The sequence below is a fragment of the Amblyomma americanum genome, chromosome 11, assembly GCF_052857255.1.
Source record: "Amblyomma americanum isolate KBUSLIRL-KWMA chromosome 11, ASM5285725v1, whole genome shotgun sequence".
NCBI classification, from domain to species: Eukaryota; Metazoa; Arthropoda; class Arachnida; order Ixodida; family Ixodidae; genus Amblyomma; species Amblyomma americanum.
Window position 1 is genome coordinate 61131876 of NC_135507.1, and position 23756 is coordinate 61155631.

The 23756-nt window shown below is 48.5% G+C and overlaps 1 protein-coding gene across 2 annotated transcripts in view; it reads left to right on the plus strand.

Annotated features, from left to right (window-relative positions):
• Positions 1 to 21111, plus strand: part of LOC144109520 (uncharacterized) — a 53217-nt gene extending 32106 nt beyond the window's left edge. Inside the window, exons 6-9 of one of the 2 annotated variants that reach the window (XM_077642344.1) lie at positions 3717 to 4042; positions 9706 to 9879; positions 20261 to 20355; positions 21021 to 21111. In XM_077642344.1, coding sequence (XP_077498470.1) covers positions 3717 to 4042; positions 9706 to 9879; positions 20261 to 20317 — 557 coding nt within the window. In that variant the 3' untranslated portion in view covers positions 20318 to 20355; positions 21021 to 21111. Of the gene's footprint in view, positions 1 to 3716; positions 4043 to 9705; positions 9880 to 13752; positions 14890 to 20260; positions 20356 to 21020 lie in introns of those variants that run through there. The other variant, XM_077642345.1, reaches the window with a different exon arrangement.
• Positions 21112 to 23756: the final 2645 nt, after the last annotated feature.

The following is a 23756-nucleotide window of genomic DNA, read 5'->3' on the forward strand; positions in this document are numbered from 1 at the left end:
TTCCTTTCAAGATACACCCTTGTTCAAAACTTTCGTTTTGGATACTGCAGGGTGATTTTGAAAAGAACAGCAACACGGCTATAATAATTGTTAACGACTCTGGAAATTTCTGCTGACCATCTAGCATAATGACACCAGCAACAGAGATGGGAGCAGGAGATGAGAAAGTATACAGGACAGCACTACTCACAGCGTAAGTTTGCCTGAAGGATTACTGAGCAAGGTAACTAAACAACGCATGCGTATCAGACCCCAAGAACCGTGACAGGGAAAATAACTTAAGACACGATCAACTTTCACACACCCAATGCGGAGACAAAATTCTGTCTATCTTTCATTGCTACATACGTACACGGTTTTTAGTACCTAAAGTAACGGAAAAATTTAGGCCCTTTGCGCAGTAATAAAAAACGTGGAAAGGAACAAAACAGACAGAAAGAATTGACAAAGAGTTGATAAATTCGTGAGAAAGCAATAAAGAACTAAAACCTTCCACTAGAAGTGAGCTGTATGCAAATGTTTATTGTTGGAACATTGACATCTGGTAGCAGGTAAATTTAAAGACAGGCAATACACTTATCTTAAGAGCCTCGCGTAACGCCGGCTGTCGTAAACGATCTCTCATTCCCTCTATCAAACTTGCTTTGCCAGATTTGCGGACGTTGTCGGGAAGCGCGTATGTGGGCAGCGTTCCAAGCGCATGCTATGTGTATATCGGACCCGCGGCACGCCTTCGGGCTCTACCAGCCACGGTGACTGTGGTGAGTGCGGTCGGCTACTGAGCCGAGTACCAGGGTTCTGTCCTGGCCGCAGGGGCCGTGTTTCGACGCAGGCAAAATAAAAACGGCGCCCGTGTGCTGTGCTATGTGATACAGACTAGGAGGTGCCCCAGCAAGACACAGAGAAAGCGAGAAGGCTTGTGAACAAGGTGCGAAGCCGAGAAATATGTCACCGCACTGCTCACGATGGGAATGCATTGCACAACTAAAAAAAAGGAAGGTGACAGGTAGAGCTAAATTCGAATAGAATGAGAAATCATGAAAGCTGTTGCTGTGATTCCGGTGAATATGGTACCTCAGAAGCAATGCGTAAGTGTGCCGTCAGACCGTCACTCATTTTAGGGAGGCGCGAATTTAACTTTTTGTAGGACCGCAATCTTAAGCTGTTGTCATGCGCACGCGTTGGTCTGTTCGGTTTCCCTTTACGTCTTTTTACAGCGAGAGGTGTTAAACGCCTGTCCCTGGCTGTGGCGTCGTAACAGCATGCCGTTGTGTGTCGACCATCGCAGTCGTCGGCGTTACATGTGGGTGCGTTGCCATGGGAACCACTTCGAGGGTGGTTACTGCGTAAGGAGAAAAGTATCATGTGAGCGAAGCAATGCGTAACCGGCAAGTGGTTACCACATGAATTATCCGGAAGGTGGTTACCTTAGAAGGAGAAGGGTATCGCGAAAGTGGAGGAATCCCCAACCGGAGGATGGTTGCCCTGGATGAAGGAGGGCATGGCGAGAGCGTAAGAAGGAGCAACCGGTCAGCGGTTGCGCGGAAACCTACACGGAGGGCAGTTACCCTGCAAGGACGAGGAGGATTACCATGGAAGGAGGCTTTATGGCGAGAGTGTAGGAAGGCGTAACCAGGGGATGGTCACAACGGTAGCTGTCTAGAAGGTGCGGCCGTGGAAGGTGGAGGGTGCGACGAAAGCAGCGAAAACCCCAAAGGGGATGATTACAGTGGAAGGAGGAGGGTATTGCGAAGGTGTGAGACGTGGTTGCCGTGGGCACCAACCAGAGGGTAGGCAACCCAGAAGGAGAAGAAGGGTTGCTGTGGAAAGAGGGTAGAGCAAGCGGAGGAAGTCACGGTGATAGTGTAGGAAGGCATACCACAACAACCATCCGGAACGTCGTTATCGTTGAATAAGGAGAAAGGGTACAGTGAGAGCGCATGAATGTGGCATGGTCCACCTGCGGCAGCTTCCGCGAAACGCGCCGACCGAGGAGAGGATCATCTCTGGCGCTGCATTTCTAGAACGGCGGAATCGAGAGAACTGGGCAAAAACCACCATGCGTGGAAAGCTAGAAAGAGCACCGTAAAACTATACAGATGCGAGGTCGCTCTCATATTCTCTATCACAACACATCGTAAAAACACTAATACCTTGCAGCTCCCGCTGAATTTTGCGCTAACGCTAACCATGCTGTTAATACTTTCCCTCATATTTCTTTATGTTCTTTTCTTCCCATAAATAATAGCATATATTTAGTGCTGCATCTACTGTTTGTTGCACATGACATTACGTCATGGCGTGCAGTTACGCCCATGTAAAAATAAAATTGGTTAGTAGCGCTTCATCGCGAGTGTTCTTTCCTTGTATGTCGCTAGCGCTTTCCAAAACGTAAGGATGATATACTAACCCTCCCCAGTATTAGCTCTTCATAGCTTCCGCGTCACTTCGGGACATTAAACAACACAATTTTCAATTTTTAGTGTGATAGCACTTATAGTGGCCAATACCCGCATTTTGGTCGTGTGTTTTGCGGTTTTTCTGTCTGCTTACCTGAAGCCGGTTTTTGGAAGGCTGCTCACCGGCCAACCGGGAGGTGGGGAACCTGATCACCGTGTCAGGCAGCAGCCCACTTAATCGTGAGAGTCTGCTCGGGAATAGCAACCTGGGCTGCAACCCAAACAAAGCAACCCAAGTCCTACCGATGACAACACCTTCTACAGCACCTGCCTTGTGCCACTGCGCCACTGCTCACCTGCACGCAAGGGTGGCTTACTTGCCAAGGTGCAGTCGGTGGGCAGTGGTGCAGTGGCACAAGGTAGGTGCTATGGCAGTTGCTGCCATGTCCTCCTTTCTCTTTTGAGTGAAGGACACACACACCAACAACCACCTTAACCTAGCAGAGCAGCGCAGCACCGAAACACATCATGTTAGCGCACATATCCGCATTTGGCCTAATTACCCAAATCAGCTGACATTTTTAATACAGACTATATACTTTTCTGCAGGACACCTATTCCTTTATCGATACTTCAGTTTGATTTTTCGGGGCTGTATACTTTAATTACTTGCATTATTAGGTAATTTCAGTGCTTTGATTGCTTTCTGAAAATTTTCAGTTTTCTTGCGTGCCAGTAACCTTATATGAAACCCATGTGTTGCGTATGCCCTATTTTGTGATAACTCGAGGGCATTGCAATACCCGCAAAAAAAAAATGGCGGTGGTTTAGCTGTGGTTAAACCTGGAGTGACGCGACAGCTACAGCTTGCTCAGCGGAACTTGTTCAATTGAATTGCAGTCTGTCTTTCGCCTCTCCGTTTCGCTGAATGTTCCTTTTCATCTTCGCCCCATTGAACACGGCGCATGCGCACAGCTGTGGCAGCTCGGTTTCGCCGGCGCGCCGCGCCGCCGGCAGCAGCAGCTTCTCCGAACCACGTGGCTGGTCACGTGACCAACCAGGTGACGGACCACGTGATTAGCCACGACGCCGCGCCGCTGGCAGCTGCTCCGCACCACGTGATCAACCACGTGACATCGTCGAGAAGCAGCCACGGCTTGGCGGCGCAGCCACAGGGTGGCGGCGCCGCCACGCTTAAGGCTCGAAATGCTATTGTAATGTAGCTATCGCTACAAAAATTAACGCAATAGCACAAAGTAGGCAATTGGGGCACACCGTATAATTGGCATGAAAATGTTTTGTTGGCTTTCTTTCCAGGAGTAACGTCTCAGCAACCAGCGGAAACGAGGCGCCTGAGGAATCCAACGAATGAAATGACCTGGAAAGTCACGCTCGTGGCGTTAAAATGGAACACGGTATCTGAATGTATGAACGAGCCGTTATCCCTATCCGATTTCATCAAGAGTTTGCTCCCTTTTTCTCTCTCATGGCGGCTAACTTACAACCGAAAAATGTTAAAGCCTACCTGTAGGTGCTGGGCAGTAGTGCTCGAGAATGATAAGGGGCCGACGTGGATCGCCCACGGCTCAATGATCCATTGTGGAATGACATCCAGCTTGATTCTAGGAGACCTAGAGCACATAGTAAGTACATGCGCATTTCTCACAAAATTGCATTTTCTCTGCGTTCCAACGCCACCAGTTCAAGAGTTCAGTAACCTTCTGTGATTCTCTCCTTTGGAAAACGAGATCCATGTATGCGTTTTTAGACATGGACAGTGTTCCTGCGGCGGCGATGGGCGGCAGCATCAGTGGGCCTTGAAGACTGTCATTTGGAACGATGTTGTTTCACTGATATTGAAATCTCCTACCAGAAGCACGGCACACGAGCTGTAGAATGCTGGCGTTGCTGTTAAAATTGGCTGCAGCGACGATGAATTCCATAACGAGTGGGACAGCACGTGTCACAGGTACACCGTTGTATTTCGGAACGTGTCTAGCGGAACCACCTCCATAACTTGGCGAATACATATTTCTACGAAGGAAGCGCAATTCTCCTCTTGTTGTCGACATCGTAGCTATACTCGCAGCCATTGACCTGTAGTGGCAAGTCATGATACATCTAAATCTCAGAAAGGCTCAGTGAGGAGCAGAGGTTAATCGCAGTTAGTGACGAATGTCGGGTGCGTCTGCAGCCCTTTTTATTTGTTCCTCGTAGTGTGCCATAGTGTATGGGTTCCGAAAGAAACAAGAAAATGTAGCAGAAAGTTTGAAGGAGTGACAACCAGTTTTGTTCAGATAATCGCAAAGGTTGTCGGTATACCAAATGTATATGAACTACTTATCATTGCCTCATTTGCGGCTGAATTGCAAGCCCACATCCTTGGGGAAGCGGATCAAACAAAAGCGGTGGCAGGGCACGTCCACAATAAGTGCCGCACATCACACAGGTCCTTTTACGTGGCACAGTGAGGACCCTTTTAAGTCGCTGGCACATGTTTGTCGTGCCGCGGATGACATACAAAATGGGTTCGAGCCGCCCCCTTACGGGATTAGGCGCAAAGATAACCCCTCTTCCCCGTATTAGACTAGGGATGAGAGGGCCCAAACTAGGCGGAATTAGGGCGCGTGTTCCCTTGCGCAAAACTCGCTAAGGTCGTCTTATGTGTCAAGGCGTGTCATAGTGTCTACGCAAACACTGCGCGGGTCATGAGCCAGGCCGAAAATCCAGTGTAATACGTACAGGACATGGGTGCTTTGTGCAGAGCTGACGAACGGATGCATTGTGCAATTTGGAATGTGTTACAAAGAGCCTCAAGCTGTTCTGGGGCAGCGAGAAAGTCGGTGTAGAGGGGATCAATATTCAGTGTGTGAAAGAGAAGAAGGAAATCAATGGAATTGTAAATCGCTTTCAGTTCCCTCGATAAAAGGGTGCACCTATCCGCGGTATATTTATCCATGCTATATGGTTAATTTAAGGATCAGAGGTGCGATGTGCAGCCGTAGGATCCCGCTTTGCTGTGTGATGCATCGGTATACGTTAGCAGCCTTGAGGTAGATGCGCGGCTGATACTGGCGGGGAAACAATGAAACTATTCATTAAGCCGACCGCACGATCACAGAGGCAGTGTCTGTAAATAGTGAAGTCCAAGAGACAGTTTGCAAATTCAGCCTGTTAGACCCTCGCGGGCCGGTGATTTCACTCAGTATATTAAGCTTTGTGTACTCTTAAAGCAAGGGTGCGGGTGTAAGGCAGGCGAGATAAGTTATGGCGTGCATAGCCTCACGACTGATCGCTTCACGGGAGTCCCACTCTCTTCGCGTGAGACGGTTAAATTGTTCCTGGTATACTATCGGTGGCTTGAGGATAATGCGCAGAAGGCAACGAGACGTATGATCACTGCTACAACAGAGCGGATAGCTCTGCGGCGATTGAGGCCGAGCGTATCAGAAGCTGCATGATCTACGGTGGCTGTCAGCTACGACATGCCAGTTCCATATATAAGAAGAAGACCTAGAACGCGAAATTCCATGCTAAGAATCAAGGAATTTGCTACCGTAAAATTTGAAGCAGGAGCTTGCCTTAAATCGGCTTTGTTTTCGTTGTGAAATAGGATTTAGCAGGTGTGAGGGTTCACACCCAGTGGACAGAGGCGAGAGGCTAAGACTTCCAGCGTGTTCTGATAGCCTACTGTAAGACGAACGCATCTCTGTTACAGGACCATACGGTTATGTCATCTGCGTGTGCAAGACTGCGGAGGAAAGAGGTGTTTTCAAGGAGTTGAGCAAGACGAATAATTGCCATGTTAAATAATGTCGGGGCACGAGCCGAGCCCTGGGCCACTCCTCTGTTGGAGGTGCAGTAGCCAAAGGCTTCCCGTGAACATGTACACTAAAGGTTAGGTTTGATAAAAGGATGTGAATGAAGAGAAGAAACCATTATGGGAGATCAAGAGTTTGAAGGGAGGACAAATGATGTGGTCGTGTGTCTGTGACATCCGTCATTATCACGGTAGAAGCGAGGTAAACCTGAGTTTAATGGTCCTAAACGTCAGCAGGCAAAGTATCAAGACAGTAACCCGATCTAATTTTCGAACTGAAATCAATCTGGCATCCTGGATAACATGCAAGGAACATAAACACCATGACAAGGGAGCGCCATAAATATGTTCGTAAACCTTGCAGATAGTATATGTGAGGGAAATAGGGAGAAGGGCCGCGGAAGTTGCTGGAGATTGACATTGCTTGGCTATTCGAACAAATATACAATGCTCCCACTCTCCCGACATAACGCCACAATTCCACATTTCGTTGAAAGTACCAAGCAGGTTCTGCAAAGTAGTTGCTTTTAGTTTACGGAACGCGGGGATAGGTGTGCTGTTGTGTTTGAGAGTAGTGTCAGTTTTTAAAGCGTTTCATGAAGGCCAGCAGCTATGCCATGGTAAGTACAGAAGTAACCTCGTCGAAATGCTCAGAAACTCATCATGCCGTAAGAGGTTTAGAGCTGCAATCATGATCTCGGAAAAAGTGACCCGCCGCGTACAGTTTCGCGGCTGGATTAGAAGATGAAAGCAATGATCTGGAAAGTTTTCCAGAATGTCTGCATTCTTGAACGAACTCTACGGCAAATGTCACGAAGTGTGCGTTCCCTTTAGTCTCCATCAACTATACCGGGGTTATCCGATTTGGCAATCAGGAAAAAACGAAACAATCCAAGGTTGGGAGTTTAACGGAGCCATAATAAGGCCTCGTTAATGAACATCCGCCGATTGGACGGAAAACTAAAAGCATGGGAATTCCTCCCTACAAGATCACAATTCCCTGCTTACCTCTGTGGTTTCTGCGCATGCCGTTCCCATATCCCTGATCGCCGTAGCATCCTTATCCCTTCAACCTGGTAGATCTGCAATTTATATTCACAGTTCTGTTCCCCATGCGTCTCTCGATCTGTGCCGATTGTGCCACACTTGCCAAGAGGTTGTTGTCCTTGTTGTTCTACCTGCACACTCCCCCCTTATCCTAGTTCCTTTGTGGCCATCAATGGCGTCCACCGATTCTCATTGCGTTTATACGTTAATCCCATTTCACGGAAGCACCTACGGCTGCCTTTGATGTCATGCTAGGGGATTAACCTCGACGTCATGAAAATTGGCCGATGAAATTGCCTGGAAGGCCTCATTTGAGTGACATATGACGCTTAGTTCTTGAGCTGTATCCAACCAAAACAGTGTGACTAATTACTTTAGCCCAGCCCGCGACAAGCCGCAGAGGTGGCTGTGTAGTTATGGGGCTCAGCTGCTGACCCGAGAGAAGCGTGTTCGATCCTGGCCGCGGCGGTCGAATTTCGATGGGGGCGAAATTCAAGAGGCCCGTCTACTATGCGGTGTCAGAGCATGTTAAAAGAACCCGAGGAAGTCGAAATTCCCGGAGCCCTTCACTACGGCGTCCCTCAAAGCCTGAGTCGCCTTGGACGCTAAATCCCCATAAAATCAAAACCAAACCAGTCCGTTGCTGACCGCTCAAAAAACCGTTCGCTGAACAACACGAGCAGTGAAGTCGCCCTCGATTTTCAACGGTAGCGTCGCGAAAATGGCGAAGATGGAAATGAGGTCATGGCATCACAGAAATAAAACCTATACCAAGATAGGCATATCCCATAGATTCTTTGCGATCGCCATTGGCAAACACTGGCGATCCAGCCTCCCCTGGTACTTGTACTGAGTGGTCTGCCTACGGTTTGATGAGTTATTTTCACAGCGGACAGCTGCTCTGTAGTTTTTGTTTGACCTTCGTGATGAACCTTTCTTGATGAAAGATATCACCCGGCTGGGGAGCTAGAGTTTTGGCAGTTTAACGTCTATTTGTTTTTCTGCCACTCATTTCTTACAGTCTGGCTGCCGATTTGAGCCACAGAAATTTGTTTAAAAATAAATTATGTGCTCCTTGCACTCTTGCACACGATAATTATTATTACGAAATCGAGGAATATTTTTTAAAATTTTGCATACGCACAAAAATGTTAGTGGCGGCTGTTGCGAAATTGGAAATAATCCTTGTTTATAGCGCATAGGTGAAGCTCCCTGTTCACGGATTAGGTTTTCTTTAGAGTTGCATACAATGCTATTACTCGTCATAACCGGACTAAACAAGCTTCTCCGAGGCCTAAGGAACCAGCTTGTACGTTCTTAATTAGCCCGCTGAGGTGATGCCCTCATCTACATTCTTGAATAGCTTGGTCGGTAGCCGCCGCTTTGTGCTCAAAGTTTGTGGCTCTGAATTTATTTAATTTTCTTTAAACAAGTACCTGCAGCACAACAAGGGCATTATTTCAAGGGGGACAATTGGAGGAAAGTGAACATGTGAAAAATACTTAAAACAGCTAAGCACAGTTGGTAAAAGCAGCCGCCGCGGTGGCTGAGTGGTTATGACGCTCGGCTGCTGGCCTAAAAGACGCGGGCTCGACCCCGGCCGCGGCGGTCGAATTCGATGGAGGCGAAATTCTAGAGGCCCGTGTACTCTGCAATGTCAATGCACGTTAAAGAAGCCCAGGTGGTCGAAATGTCCGGAGCCCTTCACTGCGGCGTCTCTCATAGCCTGAGTCGCTTTGGGACGTTACATCCCCTTAAACCAAACCAAACCAAACAGTTGGTAAAAGCAAGAAAGTAACAAAATACGCAACGTCGATGAGTCATCTGACGGCAAACGGTCTTCAGGTCACCGCAGTGCAAAAATCACAAAACAGAAATGGAAAGGGTACACTATCACATGAAGCGCAATGCCAGTCAAAAGGTATGAAGTAAGCGGGATATTACTCAACGGCAGACAGCGTGACAATAAAGACAGAAACTCTGAACACGTTTTACATTTACCAGTGCTCTTGGGAAGCCTACTCCAATTTGCGGAAGCACTTAAAATTACCGCATTTATTTAAAACTAGATGAGAAATTCGCTTTTTCAAGAAGTATGATTAGTAGAAATGATACGAAAAATTCTCGTTCAAGTAGTATGCTTATTAGAAATTAAGTTTATGATTTACTGTTTGAGAAGGAAAACACCTCCTAGGAAAGCGGTTAACTTGCTCTCATAAAAGCACCATAATCGCACCAGCGGGTATGATTTCCATTAGCACCAGTATCACTACAGCGGTTTTGATGCCGGCCTTGTTTTTTGCGGCCTTGTGCAGAGTCGCCACATTTACGAAGCTGTTGGTCACTTCAACGCGAATGAACTTTAAGCACCGCAAACCATTTTTCTCGTTCCGAATGTGTACCTTTTTTGGGCGACTGAAATTATTCTTTCTTTTTTAGGTCTATTTGGGTGAGACCAACTGCGCTCAGGACGAACTCTTCGATTCATTCCACTGTGCACGCGATTGGAGAGCGTTCGACTGGATTTTTAACAACTGTCAGCATACGGCCACCCGTTTCCTCGCAGTCTTGGGATTCAGCCTTCCGGACGACGTCAAGACTATTGATAAGCTAGTAAGAATCACACCTGACCGCTTACTCTCGATTCTTTTCTTTTGAGGCACGAATCGATCTATACCATCGCGGTCGTTACCAGCTTTTCCGGTAGCGGAATTCCTAGCCGCAAAGGTCGAATTTCAATGGAGGCAAAATTCTAGAGTCCCGCGTACTGTGCGATGTCAGTGCATGCTAAAGAACCCCAGGTGGTCGAAATTAACCGGAAACCTTCACTACGGCATCTCTCATATTCTATAAACCAAAGTAAACTGAAACAGTACGTGCTCCGAGCAGCGGGACTGAAACCGTAGGTGCGTCGAGCAATGGGAGTGCAACCGTAGGTGCCCAGAGCAACGGAAGTGAAACCGTAGGTGCGTCAAGCAATGGGAGTGAAACCGTAGCTGTGTCGAGCAATGCAAGTGAAATCGTAGGTGCGTAGTGCAATAGGAGTGAAACCGTAGGTACGCCGAGCAATGGGAGTGAAACCGTAGGTGCCCAGAGCAACGGAAGTGAAACCCTAGGTGCGTACTGCAATGGCAGTGAAATCATAGGTGCTTAACGCAATGGGAGTGAAACCGTAGCTGTGTCGAGCAATGGAAGTGAAATCGTCGGTGCGTAGTGCAATAGGAGTGAAACCGTAGGCACGCCGAGCAATGGGAGTGAAACCGTAGGTGCGTAGAGCAATGGGAGTGAAACCGTAGGTGCGTAGTGCAATGGCAGTGAAACCATAGGTGCGTCAAGCAATGGGAGTGAAACCGTAGCTGTGTGGAGCAATGGAAGTGAAATCGTAGGTGCGTAGTGCAATAGGAGTGAAACCGTAGGTACGTCGAGCAATGGGAGTGAAACCGTAGGTGCGTAGAGCAATGGGAGTGAACTGGTAGGTGCTTGGAGTAATGGAAGGGAAACCATAGGTGCGTCAAGCAATGGGAGTGAAACCGTAGCTGTGTGGAGCAATGGAAGTGAAATCGTAGGTGCGTAGTGCAATAGGAGTGAAACCGTAGGTACGTCGAGCAATGGGAGTGAAACCGTAGGTGCGTAGAGCAATGGGAGTGAAACCGTAGGTGCGTAGTGCAATGGCAGTGAAACCGTAGGTGCGTCAAGCAATGGGAGTGAAACCGTAGCTGTGTCGAGCAATGAAAGTGAAATCGTAGGTGCGTAGTGCAATAGGAGTGAAACCGTAGGTACGCCGAGCAATGGGAGTGAAACCGTAGGTGCCCAGAGCAACGGAAGTGAAACCGTAGGTGCGTACTGCAATGGCAGTGAAACCATAGGTGCTTAAAGCAATGGGAGTGAAACCGTAGCTGTGTCGAGCAATGGAAGTGAAATCGTCGGTGCGTAGTGCAATAGGAGTGAAACCGTAGGCACGCCGAGCAATGGGAGTGAAACCGTAGGTGCGTAGAGCAATGGGAGTGAAACCGTAGGTGCGTAGTGCAATGGCAGTGAAACCATAGGTGCGTCAAGCAATGGGAGTGAAACCGTAGCTGTGTGGAGCAATGGAAGTGAAATCGTAGGTGCGTAGTGCAATAGGAGTGAAACCGTAGGCACGCCGAGCAATGGGAGTGAAACCGTAGGTGCGTAGAGCAATGGGAGTGAAACCGTAGGTGCGTAGTGCAATTGCAGTGAAACCATAGGTGCGTCAAGCAATGGGAGTGAAACCGTAGCTGTGTGGAGCAATGGAAGTGAAATCGTAGGTGCGTAGTGCAATAGGAGTGAAACCGTAGGCACGCCGAGCAATGGGAGTGAAACCGTAGGTGCGTAGAGCAATGGGAGTGAAACCGTAGGTGCGTAGTGCAATGGCAGGGAAACAATAGGTGCGTCAAGCAATGGGAGTGAAACCGTAGCTGTGTGGAGCAATGGAAGTGAAATCGTAGGTTCGTAGTGCAATAGGAGTGAAACCGTAGGTACGTCGAGCAATGGGAGTGAAACCGTAGGTGCGTAGAGCAATGGGAGTGAAACCGTATGTGCGTAGTGCAATTGCAGTGAAACCATAGGTGCGTCAAGCAATGGGAGTGAAACCGTAGCTGTGTGGAGCAATGGAAGTGAAATCGTAGGTGCGTAGTGCAATAGGAGTGAAACCGTAGGCACGCCGAGCAATGGGAGTGAAACCGTAGGTGCGTAGAGCAATGGGAGTGAAACCGTAGGTGCGTAGTGCAATGGCAGGGAAACCATAGGTGCGTCAAGCAATGGGAGTGAAACCGTAGCTGTGTGGAGCAATGGAAGTGAAATCGTAGGTTCGTAGTGCAATAGGAGTGAAACCGTAGGTACGTCGAGCAATGGGAGTGAAACCGTAGGTGCGTAGAGCAATGGGAGTGAAACCGTAGGTGCGTAGTGCAATGGCAGTGAAACCATAGGTGCGTCAAGCAATGGGAGTGAAACCGTAGCTGTGTGGAGCAATGGAAGTGAAATCGTAGGTGCGTAGTGCAATAGGAGTGAAACCGTAGGCACGCCGAGCAATGGGAGTGAAACCGTAGGTGCGTAGAGCAATGGGAGTGAAACCGTAGGTGCGTAGTGCAATGGCAGTGAAACCATAGGTGCGTCAAGCAATGGGAGTGAAACCGTAGCTGTGTGGAGCAATGGAAGTGAAATCGTAGGTGCGTAGTGCAATAGGAGTGAAACCGTAGGCACGCCGAGCAATGGGAGTGAAACCGTAGGTGCGTAGAGCAATGGGAGTGAAACCGTAGGTGCGTAGTGCAATGGCAGTGAAACCATAGGTGCGTCAAGCAATGGGAGTGAAACCGTAGCTGTGTGGAGCAATGGAAGTGAAATCGTAGGTGCGTAGTGCAATAGGAGTGAAACCGTAGGCACGCCGAGCAATGGGAGTGAAACCGTAGGTGCGTAGAGCAATGGGAGTGAAACCGTAGGTGCGTAGTGCAATGGCAGTGAAACCATAGGTGCGTCAAGCAATGGGAGTGAAACCGTAGCTGTGTGGAGCAATGGAAGTGAAATCGTCGGTGCGTAGTGCAATAGGAGTGAAACCGTAGGCACGCCGAGCAATGGGAGTGAAACCGTAGGTGGGTAGAGCAATGGGAGTGAAACCGTAGGTGCGTAGTGCAATGGCAGTGAAACCATAGGTGCGTCAAGCAATGGGAGTGAAACCGTAGCTGTGTGGAGCAATGGAAGTGAAATCGTAGGTGCGTAGTGCAATAGGAGTGAAACCGTAGGCACGCCGAGCAATGGGAGTGAAACCGTAGGTGCGTAGAGCAATGGGAGTGAAACCGTAGGTGCGTAGTGCAATGGCAGTGAAACCATAGGTGCGTCAAGCAATGGGAGTGAAACCGTAGCTGTGTGGAGCAATGGAAGTGAATTCGTCGGTGCGTAGTGCAATAGGAGTGAAACCGTAGGCACGCCGAGCAATGGGAGTGAAACCGTAGGTGGGTAGAGCAATGGGAGTGAAACCGTAGGTGCGTAGTGCAATGGCAGTGAAACCATAGGTGCGTCAAGCAATGGGAGTGAAACCGTAGCTGTGTGGAGCAATGGAAGTGAAATCGTAGGTGCGTAGGGCAATAGGAGTGAAACCGTAGGTACGTCGAGCAATGGGAGTGAAACCGTAGGTGCGTAGAGCAATGGGAGTGAACTGGTAGGTGCTTGGAGTAATGGAAGGGAAACCGTAGGTGCGTCGAGCAATGGAAGTGAAATCGTAGGTGCCGTGTCACTCTTCCGATCTGTGCATCGTGCTCAGTTCGCCACCGCATTGTGAAGGGGTTGAGACTTAGGGTATTTATCGAGCGACCTGAGTGGAAATGAACGCTCTGGGCCCTGATGACAAGGCTCATCCAGGCGCTAGACGCTATAAAAATTTAATTTGTGACTGTTTGCTCTTTTCTAAATTATGTAAATAGATTTCTTCAAAGTGACAGTAAAGCCGCATGTTTTTGTTGTCCCAAATGTCAGTTTCCATCCTTCCTCATCTCTCTGGCCAAACAACGCTACTTTGCATAACAACTGGTCGTGCTACCCGGTCCATAACAACTGGTTGCCAGCTGTGAGATCCGAAGCCTGGGCGCCCCAACAACTGTGGATCAGCGATCGGATTCTGAAGCCACAAGCGACTTCTGAATGGAAGCTACGGGACGGGTGGGCTAAATACGGCACTTCCTTTTGTTGTGTGTGACTTGGCGTTTGTGGCTCCATTTGCCTTGCCTCGTAGAGAAATTCCCAGAGCTGGATTTCGGAAACCAGGATGAGAAGAGGCTTGGAGGACTCGGAACTAGAGCCCATTCTTGCACGTCCGGTCAGCCGAGCTGCGTAGGAGCAGCTCATCTTCCGGACGTATTGTCTGGCGGCGGGTGCTGTTATGCATGGGATGCACACCAGCGGAATAGGATTAAAGCGAAGATTCCATCGACCGGGATGACCACGCGGTAGCGGCAATTTCGACAGGTCGTTTGACCCCACGCGGACGCCACGAAAAAAAGGATGTGCTAGGAACCTGCCTGCGGAATCTTTCCCACGCTCATCAGTAGGGGGGGGGGGGGGGGATGGGGAGATGACATTCCCTTTGCAGTTCCTAGCAAGACGAGACCGACGGTGGGCAGTCGACGGGGGAAGAAGGGAACGGTGACTTTCAGTTATTAACCCTGACTGACAGGAGCCATCCCAACCGGAGAGAGCGCGCCGAAGTTGCAGCCAGGGCGCCGCATAGATGTTTTCGATCGACACGTGCAGCTTGCAGTAATGTTGCACCACAGCATGAAAAAGCTTCGGACTTGCGTTTCCTCCTCGCGAGTTCCCACGCGTGGACTCTGCAACGAGTGCCTACGCATGCCATGTGATGTGTCACCCTTCCGATCTCTGCCTCATGTTTTTTTGGCCTCCGCTGTGTGAAGGGGTGGAGCCTTAGGGTATTTAACGAGCGCCCTTAGTGGGAATCAACGCTCTGGGCCTTGGCGATAAGGCTTATCCAGTCGCTCGATGCTATGAACTCTTAATTCATGACTGTTTGCTCTTCTCTAAATTATGTAACTAAGTTTATTCAGAGTGCCAGTAAAGCCGCAGTTTTTTGTTCCCCCAAATGTCAGCTTCCATCATTCCTCATCCCTTCTCCGGCCAAACAACACCACCTTGCATCACAACAACTGGGCATGCTACCCGGCCCATAACAACCGGTTGCCAGCATCTGGATACGAAGCCTGGGAGTCCCAACAGTGCGTAGTGCAATAGGAGTGAAACCGTAGGTACGTCGAGCAATGCGAGTGAAACATTAGGTGTTTAGAGTAATGGAAGTGAAACCATAGGGGCTTAAAGCAATGGAAGTGCAATCGTAGGTGCGTAGTGCAATGGAAGTGAAACTGTAGGTGCGTAGAGCAATGGGAGTGAAACCGTAGGTGCGTCGAGCAATGGGAGTGAAACTGTAGGTGCGTCGAGCAATGGAAGTAAAACCGTAGGTTCGTCGAGCAGAGCGAGTGAAACCGCAGGTGCGTCGAGCAATGGAAGTAAAACCGTAGGTTCGTCGAGCAGTGCGAGTGAAACCGTAGGTGCGTCGAGCAATGGGAGTGAAACTGTAGGTGCGTCGAGTAATGGAAGCAAAACCGTAGGTTCGTCGAGCAGTGTGAGTGAAACCGTAGGTGCGTCGAGCAATGGAGTAAAACCGTAGGTTCGTCGAGCAGAGCGAGTGAAACCGTAGGTGCGTCGAGCAATGGAGTGAAACTGTAGGTGCGTCGAGTAATGGAAGTAAAACCGTAGGTTCGTCGAGCAGCGCGAGTGAAACCGTAGGTGCGTCGAGCAATGGGAGTGAAATGTAGGTGCGTCGAGTAATGGAAGCAAAACCGTAGGTTCGTCGAGCAGTGTGAGTGAAACTGTAGGTGCGTCGAGCAATGGAAGTAAAACCGTTGGTTCGTCGAGCAGAGCGAGTGAAACTGTAGGTGCGTCGAGCAATGGAGTGAAACTGTAGGTGCGTCGAGCAATGGAAGTAAAACCGTAGGTTCGTGGAGCAGTGCGAGTGAAACCGTAGGTGCGTCGAGCAATGGAAGTAAAACCGTAGGTTCGTCGAGCAGTGCGAGTGAAACCGTAGGTGCGTTGAGCAATGGGAGTGAAACTGTAGGTGCGTCGAGCAATGGAAGTAAAACCGTAGGTTCGTCGAGCAGAGCGAGTGAAACCGTAGGTGCGTCGAGCAATGGAGTGAAACTGTAGGTGCGTCGAGTAATGGAAGTAAAACCGTAGGTTCGTCGAGCAGTGCGAGTGAAACCGTAGGTGCGTCGAGCAATGGAGTGAAACTGTAGGTGCGTCGAGTAATGGAAGTAAAACCGTAGGTTCGTCGAGCAGTGCGAGTGAAACCGTAGGTGCGTCGAGCAATGGGAGTGAAACTGTAGGTGCGTCGAGCAATGGAAGTAAAACCGTAGGTTCGTCGAGCAGTGCGAGTGAAACCGTAGGTGCGTCGAGCAATGGGAGTGAAACTGTAGGTGCGTCGAGCAATGGAAGTAAAACCGTAGGTTCGTCGAGCAGTGCGAGTGAAACCGTAGGTGCGTTGAGCAATGGGAGTGAAACTGTAGGTGCGTCGAGCAATGGAAGTAAAACCGTAGGTTCGTCGAGCAGAGCGAGTGAAACCGTAGGTGCGTCGAGCAATGGAGTGAAACTGTAGGTGCGTCGAGTAATGGAAGTAAAACCGTAGGTTCGTCGAGCAGTGCGAGTGAAACCGTAGGTGCGTCGAGCAATGGGAGTGAAATGTAGGTGCGTCGAGTAATGGAAGCAAAACCGTAGGTTCGTCGAGCAGTGTGAGTGAAACTGTAGGTGCGTCGAGCAATGGAAGTAAAACCGTAGGTTCGTCGAGCAGAGCGAGTGAAACTGTAGGTGCGTCGAGCAATGGAGTGAAACTGTAGGTGCGTCGAGCAATGGAAGTAAAACCGTAGGTTCGTCGAGCAGTGCGAGTGAAACCGTAGGTGCGTCGAGCAATGGGAGTGAAACTGTAGGTGCGTCGAGCAATGGAAGTAAAACCGTAGGTTCGTCGAGCAGTGCGAGTGAAACCGTAGGTGCGTTGAGCAATGGGAGTGAAACTGTAGGTGCGTCGAGCAATGAAAGTAAAACCGTAGGTTCTTCGAGCAGTGCGAGGGAAACCGTAGGTGCGTCGAGCAATGGGAGTGAAACTGTAGGTGCGTCGAGCAATGGAAGTAAAACCGTAGGTTCGTCGAGCAGTGCGAGTGAAACCGTAGGTGCGTCGAGAAATGGGAGTGAAACTGTAGGTGCGTCGAGCAATGGAAGTAAAACCGTAGGTTCGTCGAGCAGTGCGAGTGAAACCGTAGGTGCGTCGAGCAATGGGAGTGAAACTGTAGGTGCGTCGAGCAATGGAAGTAAAACCGTAGGTTCGTCGAGCAGTGCGAGTGAAACCGTAGGTGCGTTGAGCAATGGGAGTGAAACTGTAGGTGCGTCGAGCAATGAAAGTAAAACCGTAGGTTCTTCGAGCAGTGCGAGGGAAACCGTAGGTGCGTCGAGCAATGGGAGTGAAACTGTAGGTGCGTCGAGCAATGGAAGTAAAACCGTAGGTTCGTCGAGCAGTGCCAGTGAAACCGTAGGTGCGTCGAGAAATGGGAGTGAAACTGTAGGTGCGTCGAGCAATGGAAGTAAAACCATAGGTTCGTCGAGCAGTGCGAGTGAAACCGTAGGTGCGTCGAGCAATGGGAGTGAAACTGTAGGTGCGTCGAGCAATGGAAGTAAAACCGTAGGTTCGTCGAGCAGTGCGAGTGAAACCGTAGGTGCGTCGAGCAATGCGAGTGAAACTGTAGGTGCGTCGAGCAATGGAAGTAAAACCGTAGGTTCGTCGAGCAGTGCGAGTGAAACCGTAGGTGCGTTGAGCAATGGGAGTGAAACTGTAGGTGCGTCGAGTAATGGAAGCAAAACCGTAGGTCTGTCGAGCAGTGTGAGTGAAACCGTAGGTGCGTCAAGCAGTGGGAGTGAAACCGTAGGTGCGTCGAGCAATAGAACTAAAACCGTAGGTTCGTCGAGCAGTGTGAGTGAAACCGTAGGTGCGTCGAGAAATGGGAGTGAAACTGTAGGTGCGTCGAGCAATGGAAGCATAACCGTAGGTTCGTAGAGCAGTGTGAGTGAAACCGTAGGTGCGTCGAGCAATGGAAATAAAACCGTAGGTTTGTCGAGCAGTGTGAGTGAAGCCGTAGGTGCGTCGAGCAATGGGAGTGAAACTGTAGGTGCGTCGAGCAATGGAAGTAAAACCGTAGGTGCGTAGAGGAATGGGATTGAAACCGTAGGTGCGTCGAGCAGTGGGAGTGAAACCTGCTACAACAGAAAACCTTTCCCACAGTTAAAACGCAGATGTAAAATCACGAGCGAGGACGCGTAGGTGTGTTTACCTGAAAATAAACACAGAATTATCGACGTTTCCTAATTTTCTTTTGCGATTTCACAAGTGAATTTATGTTATTAGTTGAATTTTCTTGTCAGCATACACACTTATGGCCCGTTCGCCGCCCTGCACGTCAATTCGCCTAATAAACGAGTAAGTAGCTTTTAAAATAACTTTTATTTTATAAATTACCCCTTTAGCTGAGACTGCGTGGAGGAGTTTCACCTGACTCCAATAAAATTTGAATGAAATGGAGCGTATGGGCAAAAGTGTGGCCCTACAAATTATGGCCCTCAGTGACTACCGCATATACAACGTAGTATGTGTCCTCGCTGTAGCGAGAACTATTAAGAATAGCGGACAACGATAACGTTACCAGCGTAAGGACAGAGAGGGCAGGTCAGGTAGAGTTACGGGAATGAAAGACTTCTAAAGCATGCACCTGGCTTACAGCAGCGTGCATAGACAAAAAATAGGTGTCCGGTGTACGTGCCATATATTTCATCCAGCGTTAACAGGTATCCTTGCAACTGTTTGTCCTCAACAGAGGACACTAATTAATAAAATGTAAAATTTAATTCGCATTGCCAGTGTCCTTAAAGGGCCACAAATTAGGGTGCCCGAGCTTGGCTTTAAAATGCTTCCCGCGTACGAGACCTGAAAAGCAAGCTGGACATTTATAATATATATTTTTTTTAAATTCCCGGTATTGCATCTCGCGGCGATTCGTGGTGCCGGGCTTTCGAGCGAAACCTGGCGTAAGACGTCACGTCGTGCAAGTGACGTCCGCAGTCGGGGATGGTCATTGGCCCTCGGCGCCAAATTCTGCTGCCACGGCCGCGGCACCTCGGCGCGTGGCGACAGCCGGCGGAGGTAGGGGAGGTGCCGAGTGGGTGGCGCCGGCGGAGGAGCGCCGAAGCTTTGGGAGGCAAAGGTGCCCTTTAAGACGGACGGTCTGCTGACATGAATGCATTGTGTTTTCGCTTATTCTTGTTCCTTTGTCTCTGTCCAGGTTTTGAAAAATTAAAAGACATGGAATCTCAGAAATAATTAACGCATGACTGCATATTTCATAACCTGACTCTAATGAGCGTAATTGCTGCTTATGAGTTGAAGGTCACGAACATTTGGTCATGTTCGCGACAGGTCATGCGAACAGTGAAGAGGAATGCACAAAGTTATATGAAGAAAGCCCATAGATCTGCAATTTTGACTGCCCGTCCCCATAAACATGTATGCGTTTGACAAACCACGAATCCTTTGAATGCCTAATCAGTCTTTAAAACCCATTTTCTAAGCTGTTCAAAGGGTCAATATTTGGAGGTTTCAAACTTGGACAAAATAATTTAATGATAACTTGATTATCAAGCACCTTCCCGTAGACACGTCGCTTCTGCAGAGTCTGAAGGCTTCACAGGAGAGAAAGGTGCATATTAGCGTCCTTTTCAAAAACTCTTTAGTACGTTCTGAGAAAACTGTACTTCAGGACGTCTCATACTCAACCGCTTTACGCGGTAGCGTGTACAGCTCGTTCGGTCGAAAAGCCGCCGGCATAGTCGGCACCGCGTGTCGGAAATTATCGGGGTCTGGGTAAAAAATCCTATCATGCCAACCGTTCGCTGCACAGTGCTCCAGATGGTGTCATACGCTTCAGCGTTTCGTGTAGCATAAACTTACTAGCTATGTTAGAGCCTAGCTCGCTGCAGGAATTTGAATCGGCGACCTACAATCGGTGCGGTGTAAAAAAATCGTATCATGGTAATTGGTGGTTCTAGTCACTGATGATTTATTGGTAAGTAACAGGCCATAACGAGTTGATGAAATCATTGTAAGTAATTGATTATTTAAACATAGGAGAAATGAAAAAAAAAATTTAAAAAATGGGGTTCAAATGTGTCAAAATGCTCAGAATGAAAAGGCAATGCTTGATGATGCTAATTGAGGAAATGTAGAGTGTGTAATTTCTGTATGAATTAATTGAAACAATTGAAAAAAATGTAAAATGCGTTCAAAGGTGTCAAACTGCTCAGAATGTAAAGCCTAACCCGGTACGCTGCCGGGTCATAGCCTTAAAGCAGGGCTTAAGTGTCCTCTCCAATTTTTTGAAAGTTTACATTCCAGAGGTCAACTCCTGCTTTTCTAAACACCCACTACGTTTTTGGATAGCAGCCAAAAGCCATGAGAAGACATGTCCTGAGCTACAGGTGAGCGGTTCTTTTAAAAATGTTTGTAGAATACATCTGTGATAAGGTAATAAGAACTTGGATAACGCTTAACCTTCTTTTAGGAGTACAATGCGAAGGCATTCGAGATGACTTCAGCTCAGGCATTCCTTTTCTTTCTATGATTCACTGATCGCGGAGTGTCCTCGAACCACTACGCAGGCAGTGGTGCAGCGGTTAAGAAATGCGCCACTGCCAAGGCAGTTAGCTATCAGAAACAGTCACTAGTGCGGCTTATAAGGCTCAGGCTGCTCTTCCGGAGCTCCAGGAATGCTCATTTTGGCAGAGATAGTCCTTCGGGAAGCTATATGTCGGCAAATGAGTTGATGCGCAGTGCCACGTTGCGCACGTGGCAATTTTATTTATTTAGTTTGATTGCCACCTGCCATGGTGCCCGCAACTCGGTGGTCCGGCGGCCACCTGCTCACCGTGGTGGCAGCTGAGCCACTTGCTTTTTCTTGAGACATCCGGACGCCGGCTTTCCTCATGAACGGGAACTCTAATGCTGTCTAAATGAAAGCTATTTTGAATTCATCGCCAGCTTTGCTTCACTAACATTTTTGCCAAAAAAGTGTCTGTGTGACCGAGTCATCACGTCTTGAGCGACTTTGCTTTCGCAATTAAGCTTGGCTCATTTTTCTTTCCAGGCGACATAGAAGGAGTGCTCTTGCACGGCAACTGTGATTAAAATAAACTTTTTTTTCTCTTAAACGCATCTTTTGAGCCACGCTCACCTGCTCTAGTAGCGGTGGTAGGAAACTGACAAATGAAACTTCGTCATGAATTGTCACTGTTATAACTGTTATGGGACTACTATGTTATCGCTGCTATCTGCACTATAGGCAGTCATCGAATAATGTGTTTAATAATCTGACGCACTGGGAAATATGCAGAGAAGGTTTGAGCACGGGAGTATTGCCAGGCCTCAATGCATACAACTGTGAGATGCGAAAGCTGATGACCTGAAAGCAAGCGGCGCGCAAAGTAGCCAAACAGTAACATGCCATCGCAGACTTCTTGCAGCAATGCGAAAATGGACTCGGAATGCTATGTCGCACAGATTCCCCATTTTCAACCTAACACGCAGCACAAGTGCTATAATATTAAGGTGTGAAAATATTGTAAGGAAAATCATGATCCAGCTGAAACTGACCAGGCGTGGTAAAGTCAGAGTGCTTGCTATGAAGAAATGCAAAAATTTCGGCAAAACATCGCAGTGACTAAGCACCTACGATGTGCATTCGCAGTCCTTCTGGACAGTCGAGCCGCTTTGCCTTGGATTCTCATCGGAATACATTTTATTATTTGGCACCATTTCGGCGAGGAAGCAACCTATTATCTTGAACTGCGTACCTTTAAGAAAAGTGGAATGATTTTAAGGTGCTCCAAATTGTCTGATTGGGTACATGGTTGAGAAGGGCATGCGGCAAGAATCTGTGCTAAATCCTTTTCATGTTGAACATCGCGCTTGTTGATCTGAAAAGGAAATCGGTCATCGCGTGCTCTCTCCTTGAGTACTTTTTTTATTATAGGTTCTCAATGTGAATTTCTTGGGTGAAAAAGGAACACATACGGCTGAAGAGAACAGTAAAGCGGGAAAATTATTGGCCCGATTTCAGCGAGAGCCGTGGCATTCCCGGAAACTAGTGCTCCCATCTAAGCAAGGCAAACATGTTGCTCTGCTCTTGCTAGCTGGGGAAACCTTTGCAGAAAGAGAAAATTGACATGAGTTGTGAAGCAGGAAGAATTACGTATACGTGAAAACAATTCAAAAAATTTCTTCTCTTATGCCGCTTCGTCACGGGTCACGATCAAATTAATGATTAATTTCAATAAAGAACGGTAACGATTTCTCCAATGTATTTCTGCACTTAACGTATTTTCACTGCCCTTTCTTATTTCTTTGTATATGTTGTTGGACCCTTATATATGTGTTTCTGTTTTAAACAATACTTGCACTTTATATACCGGTTGCTTTTCATTAATGTTGACAAATTTTTTGGTTTTGCTCGGTATTTTTCCCGAATTTGGTATGCATTGTTTTGATATTCGTAACAATATTAGTGTTCACAAAAAAAAAACACTGCGGTACGTATCTACCAGTATATTTTGCACATGTAACCTCTGAAGAACTTCTTTTGGTGATGGACCGTTTTTTTAAAGCGAGGTTTATTGCCACAGGGCATAAATGATGGGTGAAGGTGTGATTAATGATGTAGTAGAGATTAAATGAATGGAAAAAGGTTAGCTGATTTGATGAAGTCCAGTAGAGAACGATGGTACGGTCGCTGCGTCCAGGCAATGTATGAAGCAGGGTTGCTTGGTGAAAGACCTGCTACCTTCAGGTGCCGGAAACTTGTAGGCTTGAGATCTGGGCAGTCCCATATTAAGTGATGAATGTCGGTCTCAATGTCCTCGTGTTTGCATATCGGACACCCTGGCCGAGGAAACAATTCTCGGTACTGAGGCCACTTCCGAGTGATGGCTGGTGTGAGGGCAACCCCGAGCCGGATCCTCCTAAGCGCAACCTCCTCTGCACGGGCAAGACCACGGGGGAGGGTTACAGCACACGGAGGGGAGAGAGCACGTGTGCGGCGCCGGAGGAGTTCCTTTCTTGATGAAAGGAGGGTAAAATTGTCCAAATGAAGGAGCCGATGCGGTGATGAGTTTGGATCCGCAAGGCGGGTCGCTAAATCTGCCTGGCTTTGATAGGTCAGCAGAACCCGTGGGACCCACTCAATACGTACTGGCTGCGGGATGCGTGCCGCGAGCCGGTGGATGTCCTGACATATCGTGGGACAGCGGCTAACACGTCGTAGCAACCGGACAACTTGAAGGGCATCAGTGCGGATGACAACGCGGGCCGCAGGGAGCATAGTTATGTCGGCCACAGAGCAGAGTGCTTCTTGAACTGCAACGAGCTCAGCACAAAAGGACGAAGGGGGTTCCGTAAGCTGAAACCAAGAGGCTTAATTTAGGGCAGGTCTGCACGGGCAATAGATAGCTGTTGTTGCTTTGCAGTCTTGTATGCTTGCGTCTACGTAGACAACAATTGATCCTTCAGGCAGGCAAGCATCTTGTTCCTCAAATTTCTGGCGAAGCAACGATGACGAATGAGCAGATGTTGGCCGGCGATTATCTGTTAGCTTGTTGTCGCTGAGCTGTAAAAACTTCCATGGGGAAAGAACTGGCGTTGGCGGCTGAAGAATGGAGTGTGAGATGTGGAGCAGTTCACGGTGTTGCCGGAGCTTGGTGACCTCCGCTAAAAGACATGCGATTTGTTCGTCGACTGCGGCCATATCGTCCTGCGATAGTTCAGGCACACTGCGCTGCTTTGCTGGCTGTTTTCTGATGCGTTCTTTTCGCGCAGCACCGTTAGAAGA